Source organism: Rhyacophila brunnea, unplaced genomic scaffold, assembly GCF_057557595.1.
Source record: "Rhyacophila brunnea isolate RB1 unplaced genomic scaffold, BYU_Rbru_1.0 scaffold_14, whole genome shotgun sequence".
In the NCBI taxonomy this organism is placed as follows: domain Eukaryota; kingdom Metazoa; phylum Arthropoda; class Insecta; order Trichoptera; family Rhyacophilidae; genus Rhyacophila; species Rhyacophila brunnea.
This window is the reverse complement of record NW_028232796.1, coordinates 23633971-23657385: the sequence shown is the minus strand read 5'-3', so window position 1 is coordinate 23657385 and position 23415 is coordinate 23633971. Positions and strand designations below refer to the sequence as shown.

The 23415-nt window shown below is 31.8% G+C and overlaps 1 protein-coding gene across 2 annotated transcripts; it reads left to right on the top strand.

The window, feature by feature from the left end:
- Positions 1-786: 786 nt before the first annotated feature.
- On the top strand, positions 787-20981 carry LOC147075755 (circadian clock-controlled protein daywake-like). 2 transcript variants are annotated; one of them, XM_085942060.1, is made up of 6 exons: positions 787-988; positions 14991-15219; positions 16144-16274; positions 18298-18444; positions 20040-20242; positions 20628-20981. In XM_085942060.1, exons 1-5 carry the CDS (start codon positions 898-900, stop codon positions 20198-20200), a joined length of 759 nt encoding a protein of 252 aa, XP_085798186.1. In that variant the 5' UTR covers positions 787-897; the 3' UTR covers positions 20201-20242; positions 20628-20981. The 2 variants fall into 2 exon arrangements, with proteins under 2 accessions (XP_085798186.1, XP_085798185.1); XM_085942059.1 differs by having other exon boundaries at positions 803-988; positions 20040-20981.
- The last annotated feature ends 2434 nt before the right edge of the window (positions 20982-23415 follow it).

Below are 23415 nucleotides of genomic sequence, written 5' to 3'. Positions count from 1 at the left end.
TACGAATCTTCTCAACTTATCTTTTTTATAAAAAAATATTAGAGAATATTCCAAAGTATACTTACATAATAATATCTTCACTTGAGAGTCAGTGTATTATAACTACAAAACAATTACAAGATAAAAAGAACTTTTTGTATTCAACGTTTAATTTTTCTGTTGAATAGCTTGACTAGCTTAAATAATCAAAAAAAATATACTTGATAGAAATAATACTGAAATGTTTTGATTGATTGATGAAGAATGATTTCCATAATAACGCACGTATATATATATATTAATAATTTAGTTGCAACTTACCCACTTAGCAACCAATACTAGTTTTATTTTTTACGGATTTCTTCAGAAATAACTTTTCATACAAAACAGAATTAACTAATAATTAGATTAATGAAATCAATTCTACTTAAAGATGGCTAAAAGTATTAAAAAATGCATTGGCATCGTGTTTTGGTATATTCTAAAAGTTTCAAATGTCTAGCTAGTCGGAAAGTTATTTAAAAAATCGATTGCAAGATTTGTACCGGACAAATAAGAATACGAGCTAAGAAAAACGTTTTAAGAATTGTAAGAATAAGAAAATTTTCAGTAAAATATGATTTAAGGTCTCTGTTACGATATGAGTAGACTCAAAAAGTGATTTGACATGTTAATGCAGGTAGTTACAAAATCTTTATTTGACTTGTTTTCGACAAGATCAAACTTACGATTTCCTTGTATATATTATCGGTGCATTGAGTGTTAAGGTAAGTGTTTTATATTAGAAAATATATCCTGTTATGATTCACATTGCTATCGTCCTTAACAGTTGGTTAATCCATCTAAACAATATCAAACGTGTTCATTAAATAACCTACTGCATTAAAATCGTCTATAGATAAATTTAGTATTTTAAAAATGTTGGAAAAAAAGAAATCTTGTGATATAATATTATATATTACTGTTTTATTGTCCAGTTATATTACTAATTCACATGGCCTTCAACTTCGTAAGTTTATAACAATAATACTTAGCCATTAAAATAGGTTAAACTCTATATAATTACCTGTAGGAGATAACAAGTTGATAACAAAGTGGTTTGATTTTTTTCAATTAAATCAATGGTTGGTATTTTACATTAACCAGAATTCAAAAATGTATTGAAATGATACACGTTTGAGTTGTTAATTAATATAATCCAGATTTTGTTTTACTATTAGAGGTGATCGTTTTTCTAAATGAATATTTATGTAAGATTTTTAAATATTTTATAGTGCTGAAACGAAAATCCTGGATTACTATAAATATATATATATACGAATTTTGTAAGAATACATTAACTATTGTATTACAAATTACATTCTAATATCTGAGATTAACCTAAGACCTAATAATTATAATATAAAAAGAACTTTTTATTTACAACTTTTTTAATTTTTCTGTTGAATTATTATGCTCAATATGCTTAAACTTGTACTTGATACGAAGTAAATAAACAACCAACAAACAAACAAACAAATATATAATACTGAAATGTCATTTAAACGTATATATTAATAAGTGACGCACGTATATATTAATAATTTAGTTGCTAGAACAACCCTCTTGGCAACCAACAATAGTCTATTACTTTTTACGGATTTTTCTGAAATAACGTCATTCCATACAAAACAGAATGAACTGAAAATGAATTCAATTCTGCTTAAAGATGGCTAAAAGTATTAAAAGAATGCATTGGCATCGTGTTCTGATATATTCTAAAAGTTTTAAATGTCTAGCTAGTCGGAAAGATAGTTAAAAATCGATTGCAAGATTTGTACTGGACAAACAACCACCGGACAAACAAAAATACGTGCTAATAAAAATGTTGTAAAAAGAACTATTATTTTAGAGTTTATAATCACGGGTCCCCAACCTTTTTCAAGTCGCAATCCTGTTTTATAATAGCCAAGTATTTTTTTGATAAAATATACAGAATGTTTAAGAATGCTTGACTTATAATAAAAACAAGACAATTTTGAAACATCTTTTTGCCATAATAAAGAATCAAATATTCTTAAACCCTTTTTTAAATAATCGTGCTGTTGCTTTTTCGTACGAGGTGGTTTAGAAAGATAATTACACTGAGTTATTATTTATTAACATATTCACAATTATGATTTTTAGGTGTAATGTGTAGTAAGTTATATTGTCCTTAATTTTCTTTATGGCTGCGATAGAAGAACTAAGTAACTTGCATCCATAATGGACGAGTGGTAACTTGTATATTGTTTGTAAAGCCGAGGGTAAATTCACATGTTGTGACATATATCTACCTATTTCCTGTAAAAAAATGTTAATTATCTTCTTCGTGAAGTGGAAAAGACACATCGAATTGTAGAGCCAATATTGATCCCAGACTACATTTGCAGGTTACATGTAAGTTATACGTATGCAGTTCATCGTAGGACACTTATTCGTGCGCCGCAGTACGTGAAACATGAGTTCGTATAACATTTTATCAAATGATGAGTTCTTCGTTGAACATTTCGCCGTGGAATACATTTGTACGTATCTTACAAAATGCGGCGATAGTTTGCAAATAGTACTGTTCCAATTAGATTAACACTAACCTAACCTAACCTAGTAAAGACATCTCATAAAATTTGCCATATGTTGTAGCATACGTACAAATATACTCCACGGTGAAATGTTTAACGAAGAACTCGTCATTTGATTAAATGTTACACGGAACTCATATTTCACGAACTGCGGCGCACGAATAAGTGTCCTGCGGTGAACTGTTTACGTACAAATTTCCAGATACGGCATTTGCATACATAGCTATTTTATTATTAGGGAAAAAATAATCTTCAAAATAAATTTTACATAATATGGACTATTGATAATCTATGATAATTAATTTATCATCACAATATTTTTCTCTCATTTTTTCTATATTTACATGTGAATTCGCATCATATTTTCCTTCAGGTTAATTGAGTGTCTAAATTCCGCGATGAATCTTCAGTTCCATGATATTTTGAAGCAGTATAGGAATTATTGTTTTATTTGAAAAAAATTCGGTGTGTACTTATGTACGCGCGTTAGAAGTTATACTTCTTTGGCGTAACAACGCAAAAACAAAACTTTTGATAACCTAGATTCTTCGACTAGCTCTTAATTATCTTGTTAAATTACACACTCAAGAAAAAAGACCGCTTATTGGAACGCCGTTGGTTTATTTCTATACACTTTAACTTATATTACTAAATTATATAATTATTTATCGTTGTTTTTATTTTTTAAGTATCAACTTTCACTCTGACGTTTAAAAGTTTGTTTACGTAAGGAATTGCAAATGGCCGACAGTAATAAATTCGCTGCCTAGGCAACGGAACAATTCTAAACTATAATATTATACTGTATAATCGTCACGATTGCAGTATCATACTGTGGCATAAAGGTTGTGCGTTCGGCTGATAACCGAACAATCGGTGGTTCAAATCTAATCGAGTGCGCTTATTTTTTTGTGAAAAAATAAATTATGTGATACATGTCACACGCCAAAAATACACTCTGATCTGATTTCAAGTATAACTTAAATAAAAAAAAATCGACTTATGAGCGAGTTTTAGATAAATACCTATACCTTTTTAATAATTCGATACATATATATTCGGTTGACATTGAAAAACAACATGTGAATTCTTTTGCCAGACCCGGGATTCGAACCCGGGACCCACGTCACTATAAACATGACGCATAGTCATCACACGAGTTAATTATATTATTAGGCTGGGAGATAGACAGTGATGCATAAACTGTACTTCGTTTTTATGCTTTTATTAAAAATAATATGATACCGTAAAATGGGATGAATAGAAATGACGTGGAGAAAATAAACAGTTCCAGAAAAAAATGAATCAGAGTGTTACAATTGCCAAAATGCTACTGTTTGCATTTCAATATGTATGATAATATTACATTAAAATAAATGTTTCCTTTCTTTTTATTTAGTGTTCCTATTCATCCCGTTTCGCTGGTAAATAGAAACAGACAATAATTTTGGGAAAATATCGATAGGGAGTGAATAATGAGACTTTATTACCAAACCATACAGCTGAATTTAGCTTGCAAACACAACTTTTTATCTTTTCTAATTTAGCTTTTCGGTCATTCAGCATAAGATTTAAATTAAATATTAAATCTAAAAACGTTCCTATTCACTCCGTTTTTACTATACTCAATAAAAATCATAAGCAATCTAGAATGAATTTTTGAAAGATAATTTGTAGAAAAATACAAACTTTTATTGAAACTAAATTCAGTTGTTTTCATTCATTCAAATATATAATACCTATCTCCCTCTGGATGATGACGTCGTATTCTAGATATCTCCGATTTTCTTAAAAAAAATACAAATTGAATTGATTTTTTTAAATTTGAAATACAGTGCTACACTGGTTTCTTTGCTGCGTAAAAAACTTCTGCAAACATTTCGTGTAAGAAGTATAGATAGTGTTAATTTTATATTTTTCGATAATACTAAGTTTTTAATACTTACTTCCGTATCAACGACATTGAAATTCAGTAAATTTGCATAAGATCGGAGTCATTAAGTCAACTATTTGACTACATGATTAGAATCGTGGAGAAAAACATTTGACTTAATGAATTTTTAATGCAATAGCATTAAAAAAACTGGACTTAATTATTTTTGACATCAACATAAACCTATACTAGGCAGTGACGTCCCGTGGGGGTTGGCAGATTGAGCGTCGCTTGGGGGCGGCAGTTACTCGAAGGGCGGCAAATCGAGGATAATATATTATAAAGTATAGTACAATAACAGTACCAAAGTATATATAGAAATAGCTACCTACTTAAACTTAGTAATAACAAAAATATCTTTCCATTAAAAATTCAGCTCACTGGTTGGAAACAAAATGTATTAATTAACATAAAAGGTTTAACAGGACTGTATTTTTTTCGACTTATACGAGGTATAAATGAGAACTCTGCCATTCTGGGCAGTGTTGACATGTGTGTCCCTGATAACTATCTTAGAAATAGAGACCATCAGTTGTTTATTCTCCCAAGGTGCAGAACCAACCTGCCACTGGTAATGCCAATTGGGAGGGCGATAACTATGTTCAACGAAATTGCTACGGGTGTTGATATATTCCACCTACGTGAGAATGAGTTTAGGTGGACGTTGTTTTATAAATTCTTAAAATAGGGTCTGCCTAACTCATCCGGTGTACCTACTTCCTTGTACCTATCTAATTTATCTACTGATAGGTATATCTCTTTTTTTATGTAATATGTACTGTTATATTTATATATCATTGTTTCGAAATGTCATGATGTGAACGTCTTAAACTTATAAATTGTAATGTCCACAATATATAAAATAAATAAATTGAATTGATATACAGTATTTAGGGTAGGTATACGCAAGCTCATTTCAAGTCGATCCATGTAGAAATGCAGTTTTATCTTATGACCGATATGTAACATTGATAATGTATTTTGTATCTACTTATCCATGTCATGAATTATGTTTAATCTTTTCAGCCGCCTCCATAACACCATGTCATCGACATGATCCCAAATTTAAGGAATGCTTCTTGCGAGAGACGCGAAAGTTCATCCCGGAGTTCGTCAATGGACTGCCAGAGTATGGCGTTCCAAATATGGATCCACTATACTTTGAAGCCGATTCGTTTTCGACTGCAGGATTAACTGCTAAGTCAACGAACGGGGAAATCACTGGATACAAGGATTGCGTCATTGAAGATATAAAGTATGCTATTAAAATTATCCAAAGACAAAAATATCTATACTAAACGTATAAGTACAATATATTATAATGTCAGAAGAGCAATTCACGAACAAAGCAGTAAAAAACATAATAAACAAAAAACAAGTAATAACAAAAATATCTTTCCATTAAAAATTCAGCTCACTGGTTGGAAACAAAATGTATTAATTAACATAAAAGGTTTAACAGGACTGTATTTTTTTCGACTTATACGAGGTATAAATGAGAACTCTGCCATTCTGGGCAGTGTTGACATGTGTGTCCCTGATAACTATCTTAGAAATAGAGACCATCAGTTGTTTATTCTCCCAAGGTGCAGAACCAACCTGCCACTGGTAATGCCAATTGGGAGGGCGATAACTATGTTCAACGAAATTGCTACGGGTGTTGATATATTCCACCTACGTGAGAATGAGTTTAGGTGGACGTTGTTTTATAAATTCTTAAAATAGGGTCTGCTTAACTCATCCGGTGTACCTACTTCCTTGTACCTATCTAATTTATCTGATACTGTATGGTAGGTACTGTTATATTTATATATCTTTGTTTCTAAATGTCATGATGTGAACGTCTTAAACTTATAATTTGTAATGTCCACAATATGTTAAAAAAATAAATAAATTGAAAATTAAATTGAAAATGACTAGTTTACTTGCGTTGCCCTTCGACGTCTTTGGTGATCAGAAACGACAGGTTCGCGGATGATGAAAAATACTGTATAAAAAAATGTGGCGGCATTTTGGCGCTGTCCAGGGGCGGCATGTTATCTAGAGACGTCACTGATACTAGGTATTTGATACAATTGATGTTTATGTCTGTCCTATTGCGTTGTATAAATAGATTGCTGGATAACGTATCGACTATATTAGTAACGAAGGTTGGAGCTAGGCTATTAAGTTCCGACATAAATAGTGGATACTAAACTTTGACAGTCAAACGATTTTTTTTCATTGAACTTACACTACAATGCGTAGATAGTGTTTATTAGTTTTTAAAATTCGATTAAAATCATGTACCTACCATTTTATATATTTTATAGATAGAAGAATATATTTTATTTATTATGGTTTGCTTTAGGCAGGGCTTAATGAATTTCAAAAAGATAACCGACACCATCTGTAATAATATGTATTCTTAATTAAACGAAAACAAATAAGTATGACTGAAAAGGTGTTCACTATTTTATAGGATCGATAATAGCATATAATATAAACTATTAGGGTTTGGTTTAGGCAGGGCTTAATTGAATATTAAAAACTAACTAACACCATCTGCAAATTCTATGCTAAGTTCAATGAAAACAAATTAGTATGACTGACTATTTATGTCGAATCTTAACAGCCCACCTCCACTCTTCTCTACTAGACTGTATTAATGGTACTATAATAATAATATGTATATTATACTTGGTTTTGTAATGAGGGTTTATACGACGTATTATTTGTGTTGGATACTAAAGAATATGCAAACTTAATATCTGTAGTCCACAATAAATTTCTTGGACTTTTATACTTACTTACATACGAATTTTCTTTATGATAATGGCAATCAAAAGAATTTTCCGGCTCGTTTTGTTATGGGTATACTATCAATATCAATGCAATCCCCGTGCAGCCGAAGAGAGATTGCTCTTTTAAAGCATTTCTTTGTAGTTCTCTGTGGGTTCATTTACAATCCGTCTATACTGACAAAAACCTTTTAATTTTCATGTTCCCACCAATACAACTCGTAGCTCTGCGGTTTTCATGATATTCCATCGTAGTACAGATGGATGATGTTTCATGGTGCAAATGTAAATTTTTATGAAAATATAAATTGATATTATTGTTTCTAGCTAGAGCCTTCAAAATGTAGTGTGGTAAATGCATGTGATCATCGCGGTAACCGGACAAAACAGAACATGAAGAGGAAGAACAGTGACAAAACAGAACAGCCAGTGGAAAAATAAAATATCGATTCATTTTGGTCGTATCTATATATTAATTGAATACTTATATAAAACTAAAAGTAATATATTATTTATAATCAATGCATATTGGTTATTCGGCGTAAAAACCTAAATTTATCTGCTTGATTTTGATAATCATGCACAACTCCACAGACTTACTAAACTCATTATTTTATTTCGTTGTACCTAGTATTAAGGCTAGGGGTGGCAGATTATATGAAAGTATGGTTGAAGCAGGCTGGTATGTTGAAAAAGTATAGGTGAGGTAGGCTGGCAATCAAGTTGCGGCAAAATTTCCACGTTAACATTATATTATACGAGTAAATTATAATGACCAAAGTAAATCTTCCGTGATGCATTGAATTTTTTTTGTCGCGTCGCTATTTCTCGTAAGTTGTCGGCTATTGTTGGCCTGCTTCATTCAGTTGTATGAGAAAGCCGATTTCTTGCCCCTCTTTTTATTTAATACATCTATGTCTTGAGGCTTTCCAGCGATTAGGAATGCAGATATTATATAGTTTGATTTTTTAACAGCGTATTTAAAACATGTGTTATTAAAAATCTATACAACATTCGTGGGGTTGCTTCCAAAAGCTTATTATAGTAATTTTGCTTATAGAGATATGACAATTTTAATATTAAATGTATATTTTTCGTGAAATGTCATAGTTTTGTTTATTGGTGTTCGTTTTTTTTAGCACCGTTCTGTTTATTCATGGAACCGATCATCGCATAGGCAAGGTCGCAAGTATCGCAAGGTTCTACGCCATCGCGCCGCTGGTTATTTTATAGGACAAAGAAAAGATTTTATGTATTCATTTTGATAACTATATTAGTATTGAACCATATATTATTTAATGTGATTATGCATGCACTACATTTATGTATTTCTTATATTACGTACTGCTATTAAAGAGATTAAAATTAATACTTTAAAAAATAGATTCTAATTGATTGATTGACGGAAGCCTGTATAATACACTGCGCTTAATTATTGTAGTTAATTTGATTCGATTAGCAAAAAACAGCCTTCAGCGGATTTCATCTGAACTTGACAAAAACTCTACAATAATAATTATCTATTACGTAACCAAAAGTTTCCATTCCTTTTAAAGATTATGACCTTTTATAATAATAAAATTATTGGATAACAAAATAATGGTTATTCAAAATAAGTATTTAGTAAAAAAATCACTAACATTAATTCATTCAAACGTTTACAAAATATATTGCAGTAAAATTCATTCAAAAACAATATTTACTGAAATCAATATAAGAATTTAACTTATTGTTGACTTTATTTTTTGTGAATTTTCTATTCTCATGTATGACGGTAACGTAGGTATTTGCAATACGTTTATCATGTATGTTTTTTGTTTTAATAATAATTATCATTTAAAATCATTATTTGAAACAATATCTCTTTGCAATAAAATAGTCAGTTGAATTCCACAAATTTTATACAAAATCAAACATTTATATATTTTTTAGATGTAACTAATATTTTGTCCGCATTAAAATCAAGGCGGCAAATAGCTGACCTTTTGGTTATGTTTAAAACCGTAAATTCAATTTTCGACTACCTCGAACTGTTGGGTATGATTCAGTTTTGAGTCCCTGTTTTTCTGTTGTAGTTTACCTATATATTTTGTTTGATAGGTGCATGCACCGTTTATTAATTAATACATAAAAAATAAGATTCTACAACAACCCCCCAATAGATGGAACACCTACCCCAACGCCATTGAGGCATCTAGTGTAACACCGCCATCTTTAAATTAATAAAGCATGAGCATAACTTTTTGCACAAGCAACGAGTGGTCCACTGCCATACTATTTATTGATAACTTACTTGCAAGCAGAGTTTGGTATTCTATAATGACTGAAAAGTATAAATAAGTTATTAGTTATTGTCGTTTAGAATCGACTGTCACATTGACAACCGTTCTAGTGTATTATGATATTATTATTCACAGAATAAGTTTATTTACTTTGATCGTCACTTCCAATTATTAATAACACAGAACCACTAAATCAGATGAACTCCAAGATACGTTAAAATAATCTGAAACTAAGGATACTCCGACAAGTGAACACGACAGACGCGTCAGTATGAGCACTCTACAGACAATGACAGGAATTGACAGGTCATCCATAGGCAACGGGAAGGGCGGATAGGTAGAACCAGTCGTGAATGCATCGGCTTTCTCTTCAGTCGGCAATGATCACACACAACCTATCGTAGGACTGAGAGAAAGAGAAGATATAAATTTTATTCCCGCCACTTTAAACTGAGGCGTATTTTGCCTTACAATCACGTAGTGGGTTCTTTATACAAAACAGTTTGGCGATGATGAGTGTCCAAAAGATGATCAAAATTTACAATGTTCACGCCGAATGGGATATTAAGTATTTTTGTGACGGTAAAAGATAAGTTCTGTTGTCTGATTTATAGCGCCGCAGTGTCCTCAGCCAATAATATATTTAATTAAGTTGTAAAATGATTAAATATTTGTACTATAATATTACAGTGGTGAAGGGTGAATGTAGGTTAGATTAGGTTAGGTTAAGTTAGGTACTTGCTAAAATTGATGTTTATATCTGTCCTATTCCATTTTTATCTTGATTGCTGGATAACTTATCGACTCTATCAGTGGCTAAGGGTGGAGGTAGGCTGTTAATATCCGACATAAATATTGGACACTAAACTTTGTCAGTCAAACGCATTTGTTTTCATTGAACTAAGACTATAATGTGTATATTATAGTCGTTAGTTTTTAAAATTAAATTAAACCCTCCATAAACCAAACCATAACAGCTTATGAGTACCTTGGTATCAAAGTGGGACATAAGCCACACTCCACTAAATTCATGTTTTTGTTGATTCTGGTAGTGTTAGTGATGCTCTTTCCAACAATGCCTTCGACAGTATCAAAAACGGTCGTTTTCATGGAGATTTTTGTGTTTAAAGTTCGTGTATAATATCAAAAACGGACACTTGACTTATATGCGCGCGCAGGTAAGGGCCAGCCAATCACTGAGCAGGAATCTTCTCAGACTGTCATGGCTGCCGGGATTTCGGCACTCTGATAACATTATTCTAAAATAGAGGTTCTCTGTCAGTTTTTTTCAAAATAAGTGCATTTATAATAGTTTTCAAGAAAAAGTATAATATTTAATGAACTGAAATGGACTCAAGGAATGCTAGAAAACGTGTAGCTAAGCCCAATGAGTGGAAAAGGGCCAAAGAAAAGACTTTAAAGTAAGTACTATCAGAATACTACTACAAAACTTTTTCGATCACAATGCATCTTTTTTAAATGCGATTTATTGTTAAAATATGATGTGCTCAAGCATAATTTTATGTTTTTATAAGAATAATAATATTTAAATATTAACCTTTGCGCATTTTCACTCGTTATTTACGAGTATTTTTCATTGTTAACGCATTTACACATACGCTATTACCTCCATGTCATTACTATGGTCACGGAAAGGGTGGTTCAAGAACAAAATGTTTTTTCAAACCGTGGTTTCTAAGTTGAATAAAACACTAAAATATATTATTTTTTCCAGATATTCTGCAAAAGGCGTGCCTTCCTTTCCTAAATGCGGCCATCGTCGTGGTCTTCAATGCAGATTATTGACAATGGAAGACATAAGGAAGTTTCACGAATCGTTTTATTCTGCACCAGCTAAAGACAAGCAGGATTCTTTTATTTTGAAATACTGTAGGACTCTCGTACCAAAAAGACGCCGTCAAAAAGTTTTTATAAAACAAAAAATGGCTACATTTCATTACAGCATTATAAACACTGCTGGGAATTGTCTTCCCGTATGCAGGGCCACGTTTTTATCAACATTAAATATAACAAAACATAGAGTTATCGGAGTCTTCCAACGGTTTAAAAAAAATAACATGTTAGTACCCATTGAAACAAGGGGTGGATCAAGAAAGGATAAACTTTTTGAAAACAAGATGAATTCTGTCATCGATTTCACCAAATGTCTCAAGGGAATCGAGTCACATTATAAACGAGACCGAAGTACAAGAATTTACTTAGATTCAGATCTAAGCATTACCAAAATATGGTCAATGTATAATAATAGCGTCACTGATGACTTCAAAGTAAAAATGTCATACTTTCGGATGTTGTTTAATACCCGGTTTAATATGAGTTTTGCAACTCCAAGCACTGATGAATGTAGCACATGTTTGGAATTAAAAGAAAAAGTGAAATTAGAAAAGGATGAAAATGAGAAAAAAGATTTGATATTTAAACTTACTCTACACAAAAAAAAGCAAACTGTTTTTTCGAATATTTGAAGAAGAAAAACGATGATTGTTTTCTTATGTCCTTCGATTGCCAGAAAAACCTTGTGTTGCCAAAAGTTAGTGACCAGTCCGCCTATTACTCGAGACAATTTTACTGCTTCAATTTAGCAGTCGTATCAGGAACGTCAAAAAATAATTTGTCACCACAAAATGTGTCAATTTATACATGGAATGAAAACCAAGGGAGGAAATCTTCAAATGAAGTAGCATCAATCATTTTCAATGAACTACAATCAAAAGTATTGAACGGATACACAAATGTTCGGTTGGTAGCAGATGGGTGTGCTGGCCAAAATAAAAATTTAACAATAGTAACGATGTGTGCCAAATGGCTTCATAACAATGCTCCTCCATCAATCACTAAGCTAGAGATAATTTTTCCAGTCACTGGACATTCTTTCCTTCCAGCAGATCGGGTATTTGGTCTTATCGAAAGAGACTTAAAGAAAAAGAAAACAATAATACATATTGAAGAATATCATGATGTATTTAAAGCACACGGAACATTGAAAATAATTGGTACAGATTGGAGTCCTCATAATTGGAAAGACGAAGCTAAAATAAACATAAAATCTACAGCACAATTACATTTCAAAATATCTCAATGCAAGAGAATTTTATTCCGCAAAACGAAAAAGAATAATATTGTGGTAAGAGGTGAAATACCTTACAATTGTGACATCGCGAGAGAGAAGCAAATTCTAAAATAGAATAAAACATACGATGCAGTAAATCCAGCACCGATTCCTATAGGCGTTAAACTGAATGAAAACAAGATAAACGATGTAAATTCTCTACTTTCGAAACATTTTGGACTCGAATGGAAGAATATAGAAACCCTGCATTGGTATAAGAACATAATTGAAACAAATAATAATTTGCCAATCGATGGCCAACAATATACTGAAGATATTCATGCATGTGAATGCTTTGAAGAAGTGAATAATTTAGAAGCTATTGATACACTTGATGGAGATGACGTGGAACTTGCGGGAGTCGAATTATTATCTCCAGAAAATGAATGATTATTAATTTTAAGGCTTTTCATTTATTGTTAAATCCTGTCAATAAAAGAAATTTCAACTATCTTGAAATTTTATTTAAAAAAAATTAAACTTTCTGCGAATTGTTATCTCCAGAAAATGAATAATTATTAATTTTAAGGCATTCCATTTATTGTTAAATCTTCTCAATGAAAGAAATCTGAACTACCTTGAAATTTTATTTAAAAAAATTAAGCTTTCTGCGAATTGTTATCTCCAGAAAATGAATGATTATTAGTTTTAAGGCTTTCCATTTATTGTTAAATCTTTTCAATAAAAGAAATCTGAACTACCTTGAAATTTTATTTAAAAAAATTAAGCTTTCTGCGAATTGTTATCTCCAGAAAATGAATGATTATTAGTTTTAAGGCTTTCCATTTATTGTTAAATCTTTTCAATAAAAGAAATCTGAACTACCTTGAAATTTTATTTTAAAAAAATTTAAATTTTCTGCGAATTGTTACCTATCTCCAGAAAATAAATGATTATTAATTTTAAGGCTTTTCATTTATTGTTAAATTCTGTCAATAAAAGAAATCTGAACTACCTTGCAATTTTATTTAAAAAAATTAAACTTTCTGTCAAAAGCGGACACGTACGGCCGTTTGCGTATCAAACACGGACAAACGCAAAAGTATGTGTCAAAAACGGACGTAAGCAATTTTGAACGATTATATTTGATATTTACAAAATGAATATCTTAGATTTAACTTAATAAATGTGATTCTATACCTCTAAGCATTACTCAAGTATTTTTTTTATATATATTATGTTTCAATATTTATATGAAATGAAAAATCGCCTCTCCTGCAAATTATTGCAGATGGCTCATGTCCCACTTTGATACCAAGGTACTCTTATGTAAGTATGCTATGGACGATCCGACAAAATTAATGCACACTTTTTCAATCATGCGTGTTCATTTCAATCATGGATTAAGAATACAGATGGTGTTGGTTAGGCAGGGTTTAATTGAATTTTAAAAACTAACAAACACTATCTATACACTTTAGTCTTTAATTTAGTGTGCACTATTTGACTTGAACCTCAATAGCTTACCTCCACCCTTCACCACTACCTGGTATAACGATAACCTTATGGTCGAGAGGGTTCAGAAGAAATTCTTGAGACTCCTTTACTTGAGGTTGTATGGATATTATCCGTGGCTTTATCCAACTGACTTTCTCTTAGGTATGCTTACATACTGCAGTCTGCAATTTAGAAGAGATTTTTATTTAGCTACGTATTTTTTTCGACTTATACGAGGTATAAATGAGAACTCTGCCATTCTGGGCAGTGTTGACCTGTGTGTCCCTGACAACTATATTATAAATACGGAGCATCACTTGTTTATTCTCCCAAAGTGCAGAACCAACCTGCCACTGGTAATGCCAATTGGGAGAGCGATAACTATGTTCAACCAAATTGCTTCAGGTGTTGATATATTCCATTTGCGTGAGGGTGAGTTTAGGAGGACGCTATTTTATAAATTCTTAAAATAGGGTCTCCTTAGCTAACTTGGTGTACTTTTTTGAACTACTATAGATGTATAATTGTATTTTCACTGCGTTTGTATGTTTATATTATGTTCTCTTTTTATATTTTCATTTTTATCCCTTTTATTACTTTTCTTTTTTCTTTCTTCTTTATAATACTGTTTCATGTCATGTTGTGAACGTCTTAAACTTATAATTTTTAATGTCCACAATATATAAAATAAATAAATTGAATTGATACACAGTATTTAGGGTAGGTATACGCAAGCTCATTTCAAGTTTTCCATGTAGAAATGCAGTTTTATCTTATGACCGATATGTAACACTGATAATGTATTTTGTATTTACTATCTATGTCATGAATTATGTTTAATCTTTTCAGCCGCCTCCATAACACCATGTCATCGACATGATCCCAAATTTAAGGAATGCTTCTTGCGAGAGACGCGAAAGTTCATCCCGGAGTTCGTCAATGGACTGCCAGAGTATGGCGTTCCAAATATGGATCCACTATACTTTGAAGCCGATTCGTTTTCGACTGCAGGATTAACTGCTAAGTCAACGAACGGGGAAATCACTGGATACAAGGATTGCGTCATTGAAGATATAAAGTATGCTATTAAAATTATCCAAAGACAAAAATATCTATATTAAACGTATAAGTACAATATATTATAATGTCCGCGATCGACCAAAAATATCTTCACGACCGACGCACTGGCCATCCCGAGGGCGATTCACGAATGAAGCAGTATGACCGGTTGCACAACGTAAGCGCAAGCCCACTTCAACGAAGTATATTAAAAGTCGACCGGTAGTGTCGAGTACAGTATGCAATTGAAGTATACACGCTTTGCCGGTAGAGGCGCTAGCAACTCCGTTTGACATATTATTAAACGTTAAAAATTCGCACGTAGTGAACAGGCTGTTATTCTATTTTTTCTATCTTTTACATAACTATTACCGCTGAAAGTATTAGTTTGTGTTTAAATTCTCACTTAAATATTTATTGTGATTTTGTAATACAGAAACACACATGTTTGTTTGCAAAATACAACGGAAATTCCGTGTTGTAATATTGTTATATTGGAGACGTAACTAGCTTGTTTAAAGATTAATTGGCTACTTACTTCAACAATGAATGATTTAATCGTGCAACGTTAACGGTAAGTACTGATTAAATATGAAGTCATTACCAAAATGGATAAAAATGTTATTTAATTTCCATGAAATTCACAAACGGTTCGTTTTGGCATGTTTACTTTCTATCTTACTCTAACGCATGGACATGAGGTATAAGCATGCTAAATCATTTCTCACTCGCACTTATCCATTTCGTTCGAAGCTCTATACACACAATATCTCCTGTAAAACTAAAAAATTTACTGCTTCATTCGTGAATTGCCCTTCTGGTAAAACGATGGGAAAGTAGGTTATAATTATTTAAGAAATAGTTATTTATCGCATTTCAAATATTATAGAAATGCCGGCAATTAAAAATGTGAATAATAATTATTAGACATTTCTACTTTCAGAATGGATTTTAAAAAGCAGAAATTAACCGCGATTGCATTTGGAAATTTTGAAATTAGATCCAATTATCAAATGCAAGGACGACTGCTGGTATTTCCAATAAATTTCGATGGAAAACTTCATCTTAAAATTGGTAAGTAATTGTTTTTTCTGGTAATTTGGTAATTTTTGTATAATATGGGAATCTTTTTTATGTCGTGGATTCTATTATCAAACTCAGTATGTAGCAAATATGTTAATATAATTATAATGTAAAGTTATTTACGTTACTGAGAAGCGTCTGATATTGGCAGAAAAATACAACAGATCGACTGGCAACCATTTTGATGGTTGTATATATCAATATTATTGTAGGTATCAATATTTTCAATTATCTTACATAGGGAACATGGTACCCCGAACAGTTCAGTGGAGCTGCACTACACAAAATGCGGCGTCGTCCTTTGATCTTTCCTTAGATAATAAGTTGGGTCATAATGTGGTCGAGGTACTGTAGTTTGGTGGTTATGATACTACGCAGAACTTCTAGGTCATTTCCTATTCGATTGAGAACTTCAGCATTTGTCACTCGGTCAGTCCAATGGATTTGAGGATGCGTCTGTACAGCCAAATCTCGAAAGCTACCACTCTCCGCGACATCTCTGGGCTTAGCGTCCATACTTCCATACCATAGAAAAGAATTGAGATAATATAACAACGTACCATACGCAGTCTCAGACCTAAATTAAGGTCTCGATTGCTAAGGAGGCGTCTCATTTTGAGAAAGGTACCCCTTGCGATCTCAATCCTAGTTTTTATTTCCTGAGACTGGTCCCATTTCTCATTGATCCATGTTCATAAATATTTTTATAATGGGTCACACTGGTCACACAAAATTGGTTCACTGTTAATGACAAAATGATGTGTTTTGTGTCTCTATTTTTGATACTAATAATTATTATATTTTCTTAATGTTCATTTTTGAGCCATAAGAATTTTATTACTGACCTCATTGACTCTTTCTACCAGTTGATGTAAATTCTTTAAACCATCAGATATCAGCCCTGTATCATCGGCATGATGATAATAATGAAATAAAAAGGTTTATAATACAACAGATTTTGATGGACGCAGCAATGAATAACTCTGAGAAGAATAATTAAATTAGCATGGAGAGGCCTAATTAGGGATTGCAATACCGAATGAAAATATCAATAACAGTTTTACGGTATTTCTTATTGAATACCGGTATTAATACCGGTATTCGTTAAAACATAAAAAAAACATAAGTATTTATCAGTAACTATAGCTATTAAAATCTCTTTAAAACACTATTTTATAGCAAAAACCTACATACATTTATTATGTTGACGTTTAAAAATATGTATTGATCATAATATTGTAGAATTGGTAATTTTTATAAATAAATTTGATATATTGATAATTTTAACTAAAGCCCGCAAAAAGGCTGCAGGAAAATTTTCTTCAATTGAACGCTTGTATAGTCATCAATAATTATTATATTATAAAATGATTGAAAATTTGTCACGGATGTTTTCTATTTCGAAATAATATTATGTTGATTTATCCCGACAATTTTATAAATATTTATATTTGATGGATTTTGTTTTGTTATTATTCGGATGTTGTTGTTATTATATAGATTCAGTATATTTTCATTTTAGAAGCAGATAACTTATACACTCAATTTAATAAGCAATACAGTGCAAAGTGATGAAAAATAACAATAAATTCATTTTCAAAAACGCAAATGAGTGTAGTTTCTTAAAACCGAAAATTCAGGTATTTTGGATTTTGAAAACCGGTACTTCGGTATTGATATATACTGGAATACCGGTTTTGTAATACTGGTATTGCAATCCCTAGGCCTAATACAGTAGTAGATTGATAGGTAGACAATTTATCAATTTTGAAAAATACTGCAATGCATAGGACCAAGAGGATTGGAGTAAGCTGAAGTAATCTAGCAGATGATTGATATTAAACTATTTTTTTCAAATAATTATTTTATTATAATGTTATGAATTTTTGAACAGATTTCAGGCCGCCGAAAAACAATAATTCAAATTAGAATAGAGATAAGAGTGTAGAAATTTTATTTAAATTGACAAAACTTTGTTGACTGTCAAATATAATAATATTATCATGTTTTCCAGAAAATTTCCGGATAAAGCTGATACTTGATTGGGATACGCAGAAAGCCGCAGACGGGAAAAAATATATTCATATAAACAGTCATAAAAAGGACTTACATTTTGGAAATGTAATTTTTAACATAACTGGATTTATGAACAAACAAGTCGGTAAGTAATGCAATTTTTACCACGTTTTTCTTAGTTCGTATTCTTGTTTGTCCGGTGGTTGTTTATCCAGTACAAATCTTGCAATCGATTTTTAACTAACTTCCCGACTAGCTAGACATTTGAAACTTTTAATTAATATATCAGAACACGATGCCAGTGCATTCTTTTAATACGTTTAGCCATCTTTAAGTAAATTTGAATTCATTTTCTGTTAATTCTGTTTTGTATAAAAAATTATTTCGGAAGAAATCCTTAATCCAATCCACTATTATTGGTTGCTAAGGGAGTGGTCCTAGCAACTAAATTATGACTATATACGTGCGTTACTATGGAAATCAAAATGACATTTTGCTATTCTATATTTGTTTGTTGAATGGATTTTAATGCAGCGCTTTGTCTCTCCGAAACAATGCTGCAACCACGTATATCAAGTTTGCTTACAAAAAGCAGCAGCGGATGTGACACTAACCTAAAATTGTAATTTTAAAACATAAGATTTAATAAATAAAATTCTATGTATAATTGTTATTATTTCTGATTAAAACCGGTCCGCGAAATATTTTTCATATGTTCACCGGGCGGCGGGTGTTAAAAGGTTGAAGAACACTGCCCTACACCATCAGTCTCTCCAGGTCATCTAGTCCGCGCAGAACAACTGTGTCGGATGTATTGTCGAGAGATTTTTAAAAACTAACTATATATAATTTGAAGTATTCGTTCAATGAAAATAAATACGTATGACTGACAAAGTTTAGGCCTACCGCGCATGGACGATTACATAACCGGCCGGTAGCATTCGGACAATCGTTGGTTTGCGCGCGCATGATCCAAATTATTATTGGCCAGTATGTTTGAGCGCGCATGGCGTGATATAGATCGGAGGCAATGCGCGCGCACTGAAGATATGTGTCCGCACCGAAAAATGGCGGACGCAATATAAGAAATGTCAAAATGGATTTTGTAGAGCTTATATTATATAATATATAGAGGTTTTGTATAGATTATCAAACTGTTTTAAAATGTGGGTGTATATATTATTAATTTATGAAGAAAGAAACTGAAAAAATGGGACTGGTACGCGCATGCAAAGCCAATAGGTACGCATCGATGAACTGTCAAGTCAAATGTGGATCTCATAACGGTTCGATGTATGCGTGCGCCCTATACGACCGCGTCACTTGTGCGTGCATGTATGAGTGCACTCTCGGCCGGCCATGACTTGTCATGCGCGGGCTCTCATTTAAAAACATTGCCAATGGGACCCCGGCCGGTTCGAATCGGTGTAAAATTTTGTGTCTGAACACAGATTTTCAATTCGGCCGTTCGCTCGATCGTCCATGCGCGGGGTTGCATTGCAATACGATGGTTACAACTCCTCGATTGTTGACCGTACGATAGTAAATCGTTCATGCGCGGTAGGCCTTAGTGTGCATTATTTATGTAGAATCTTAACAGTCTACCTTCACTCTTTGAAACTGGACTGCCTGGAGATGAAACCTGAGTTGCCAAAACTATTCACATGGAATATAAAAATAATATATTTTCGTTCATAATATAAAAAAAATATAATTGATTAAAATGATTATACTTTTCAGATGAAACAATGAATGTGGTTCTGAACAATAACTGGCGTGACGTCATCACAGAAGTAGGTGGTCCAGCGATTGACATCGTGTTTAAAAAAGTCGTGGACATCATTAACACATTTTTCTCCAATATCCCACATGATGTTCTTATTCCGGATTACAACGTGTAGTGAATAGAAGAGCTCATTCCTATGGTTACATGTAAATTGTACGTATCGTCGCTGTACGTGAAATACCTCCAATGTGCCAATTTTTGCGAAAATGAGTTTTTGATGTCAAAGTATTCCTTAATTTTTTCTTGTCATTTTGGTTGAAAGTTATACATCTTCAATGTGATGTATTCCTACCAAATTTTATGATGAACATAACTAAATAACTCGATTGTGAACATCGGAGAAATTGTGCACGCACTCTTGGTGTTCAATTGTGGCAAAATATACAGACCGCCAAATAAACCACCAATGTAAAAATATCCACGTTTAAAGCATTTTCTGCATAACCTAAACTGCATTATTATTTATTTAATAATAATTATGCTCAAGATTTTTTAAAATAGTTTTTTGTATTTATCTCCTAAACTGTTTTGCCACATTTGAGGTATTTCGCGAGCAGCGACGGTATACAGCTTGCCGTATATATACAATATGATCACCGTGAGCTTTTGTACCGCTAACAGATGGCAGCATAAAAAATTACTGTTTGTCCATGGATGATTTCACCGAATTTTCATTTTGTATGCACTTGACTTTTTTAGATATATACTATAAAACTTATGTTCTTGAGAGTCAGTGTTGTTCCTTCCAATTGAATTGAAATTGGATTGAGATAAACATAAGAGAACCAACTGCAAAATTGCTAAATAGAGATATTGAGCTTCAAAGTCTGTATATGTTTTTATATACTTTATGCAAATGTTGTGAACATGAAAATTATTAAATACTCTGACTATTACTAGTCAAAAAAAAATAAAATACAATAATATATCATAGGATATTAATCAATAATACAGTTGGTTCCTTTTTATTGTATGACATTTTCCATATAAACAATCACTAGAAACTATTTTACATAAAGGAACCAACTGCTGATTCTCTTTTTTATTATTCCATATTACTTGCAAAGTCGTAAACTATGTAGGTATTTATCATAAAATATCAAATTGCAAATAAATATTTGTATATCTCTAATAACCTAAGCAAAATAACGTAAGGTAAAGATAGAGTACTCCATACCATCAAAGAAACCTTGACCTCTTACTTCTTCTGACACTTTGATACTGACTATGACAGATACTTAGCAGTTTGTTCTTTTTTCATAACAGAAAATTTGAGGTTTAGAACATTTGTCCGTTAAGCAAAAAGAAAATAATGTAAATAATGGAAGCTAGACCGAATTGAACTTGGATCTCTTTGGCAAATTGAAATTTGGATTTTTTTGAACAAGTTCCCATTCATAACTTAAAATACCTAAAATCGTTAGTTGGTTCCTTTTTGCTTTGTCCGATTTGACGTTAATTTATAATAAATCTTTTATTATAATAATTACGGTAGGTAACAGATAATACCTTTGATATTTTAGTAAGTTAATTTTATTATTAATATATTATGATTATTTCACATTACTTATATATGAGTACCTATATACCTACCTACCTTCGTTTGTATTCAATCTAATGCTTATATGTTTTCTATTATAATGTGTATGAATAGAATTAGCTGAACGGTGAAGTTGCACTACGAACAACGCGGTATTTTGCCTCAATGCTACACTTCCATATTATGTTATCAGTATAAAAGCTCATTGCGATATTGTATACGCCGAACTACATACCGCCTCTGTTCTGGCAGAACACACTAACTGGAGAATACTAGTTTTGAGTAATTTGACTTTGAAGTTGTTAAAATGATTGAAATGGTCTATCATGTAAGTTTATTAAGTAATCGTAAAAAGGATGACTTTAAAATAAAGACTGTTTATTTATTAAGAAGGTTTCCAGACGGTAAAGTTTGGAATAAGGAACATTTTGGTATAACTAACTCAATATGTCATTTTTTTCGAATTAGTGTCTTCTGCCAGAACAGTGACGAACGTACAATTTACCGGACATGCATTCATTTATAAATCAGCACGTGTATGGTTCAATGGCATAAATTTACATGTTTTATAGATAAACGAATATTATTTTACTATTATCTACTATGGTTAGGGTTAGGCAGGGTTTAATTCAATTTAAAAAAAACTGACAAACACTATCTAAGTTTAGTACCCATTATTTATGTCGAATCTTAACAGCCTACCTCCACCCTTCGCCACTGAGGTATAATGTCCACGACATTTTCGGGAAAACACAATTTAAGATTTTCTATGTCCTTTAATCTTAATATGATTATAACTAAACTTTATGATTTTGGGTCTTTTTAATTGTCTGTTATTAGTTTAATAATATGTACTTGTACAAAACATGACAAAGCATGACCCTGAAATATAAATAAAGATAGATACAAAATCTGTATTATTTAGTTACTTAAGACAAACTAACAAAAATCAAACTTCAGACACACTGTCTCTGCAGTATAATATAATATCTATTATAATATAATATTATTTACTCCACTACGTGTCATATTATAATTTTTATTACATCTCAGTGTTTAATATATTTAACTATCTTTTATACCTAGTGTTGTTGATGTCAAATAATTGAGATTTCATACACAGAAGTGGCAATTTGCAACTATACATGAGTGCAATATTAATGATGATCTCATGCATTGCCGACTCAAGTAGAAAGCTGATACATTCACAACGATTGGTCCTACTTTTTCAGCCCCTCCCGTTGTTGTCTATGGATGACCTGTCATTGTTCTATAGAGTACACATACTGATGCGTCTGTCGTGTTCACACAGGGATTTGTATAGATGAGTTACATGATAAATAATACACTGACATTAACACACCTTTTACGAATGTAATGCATAGATCAATGCTACATATTTTTTGGAAATTGATATTACCACCGGTTTTTGTGTGAAGGACTAGTCTGACATTGACAGCTGATGGATAACAGGAATGTATATTATTTATAAATAACACTGATAGTTAATATATTTGATTTGAGAATTTTTTTATAATTCAATTTGAAACGAGAAAGGGCGAATCAATATATTAAGCAATCTGGGATCTGATTTTGACAGCTGAACAGTGGACAACTCGTTGCTTGTGCAAAAAGATATGCTCAGGATTTAGTAATCTAAAGATGGCACTGTCTCGTGACATTCACCGTGCATTATCTTTTGATTAGAAAAAACAACATAATAACATAACATAATATTTATTAATTCTTACAAAGCAGGAACAAATGACGAATACGATTATTAACGCATT

Excerpts from the sequence above, each read along its gene's own strand:
- LOC147075755 (XM_085942060.1), top strand. The coding sequence starts at position 898 with ATGTTGGAAAAAAAGAAATCTTGTGATATAATATTATATATTACTGTT. Across the intron at positions 989-14,990 it reads TTCACATGGCCTTCAACTTC|CCGCCTCCATAACACCATGT; the intron begins GTAAGTTTATAA and ends TAATCTTTTCAG. Across the intron at positions 16,275-18,297 it reads AAAACTTCATCTTAAAATTG|AAAATTTCCGGATAAAGCTG; the intron begins GTAAGTAATTGT and ends CATGTTTTCCAG.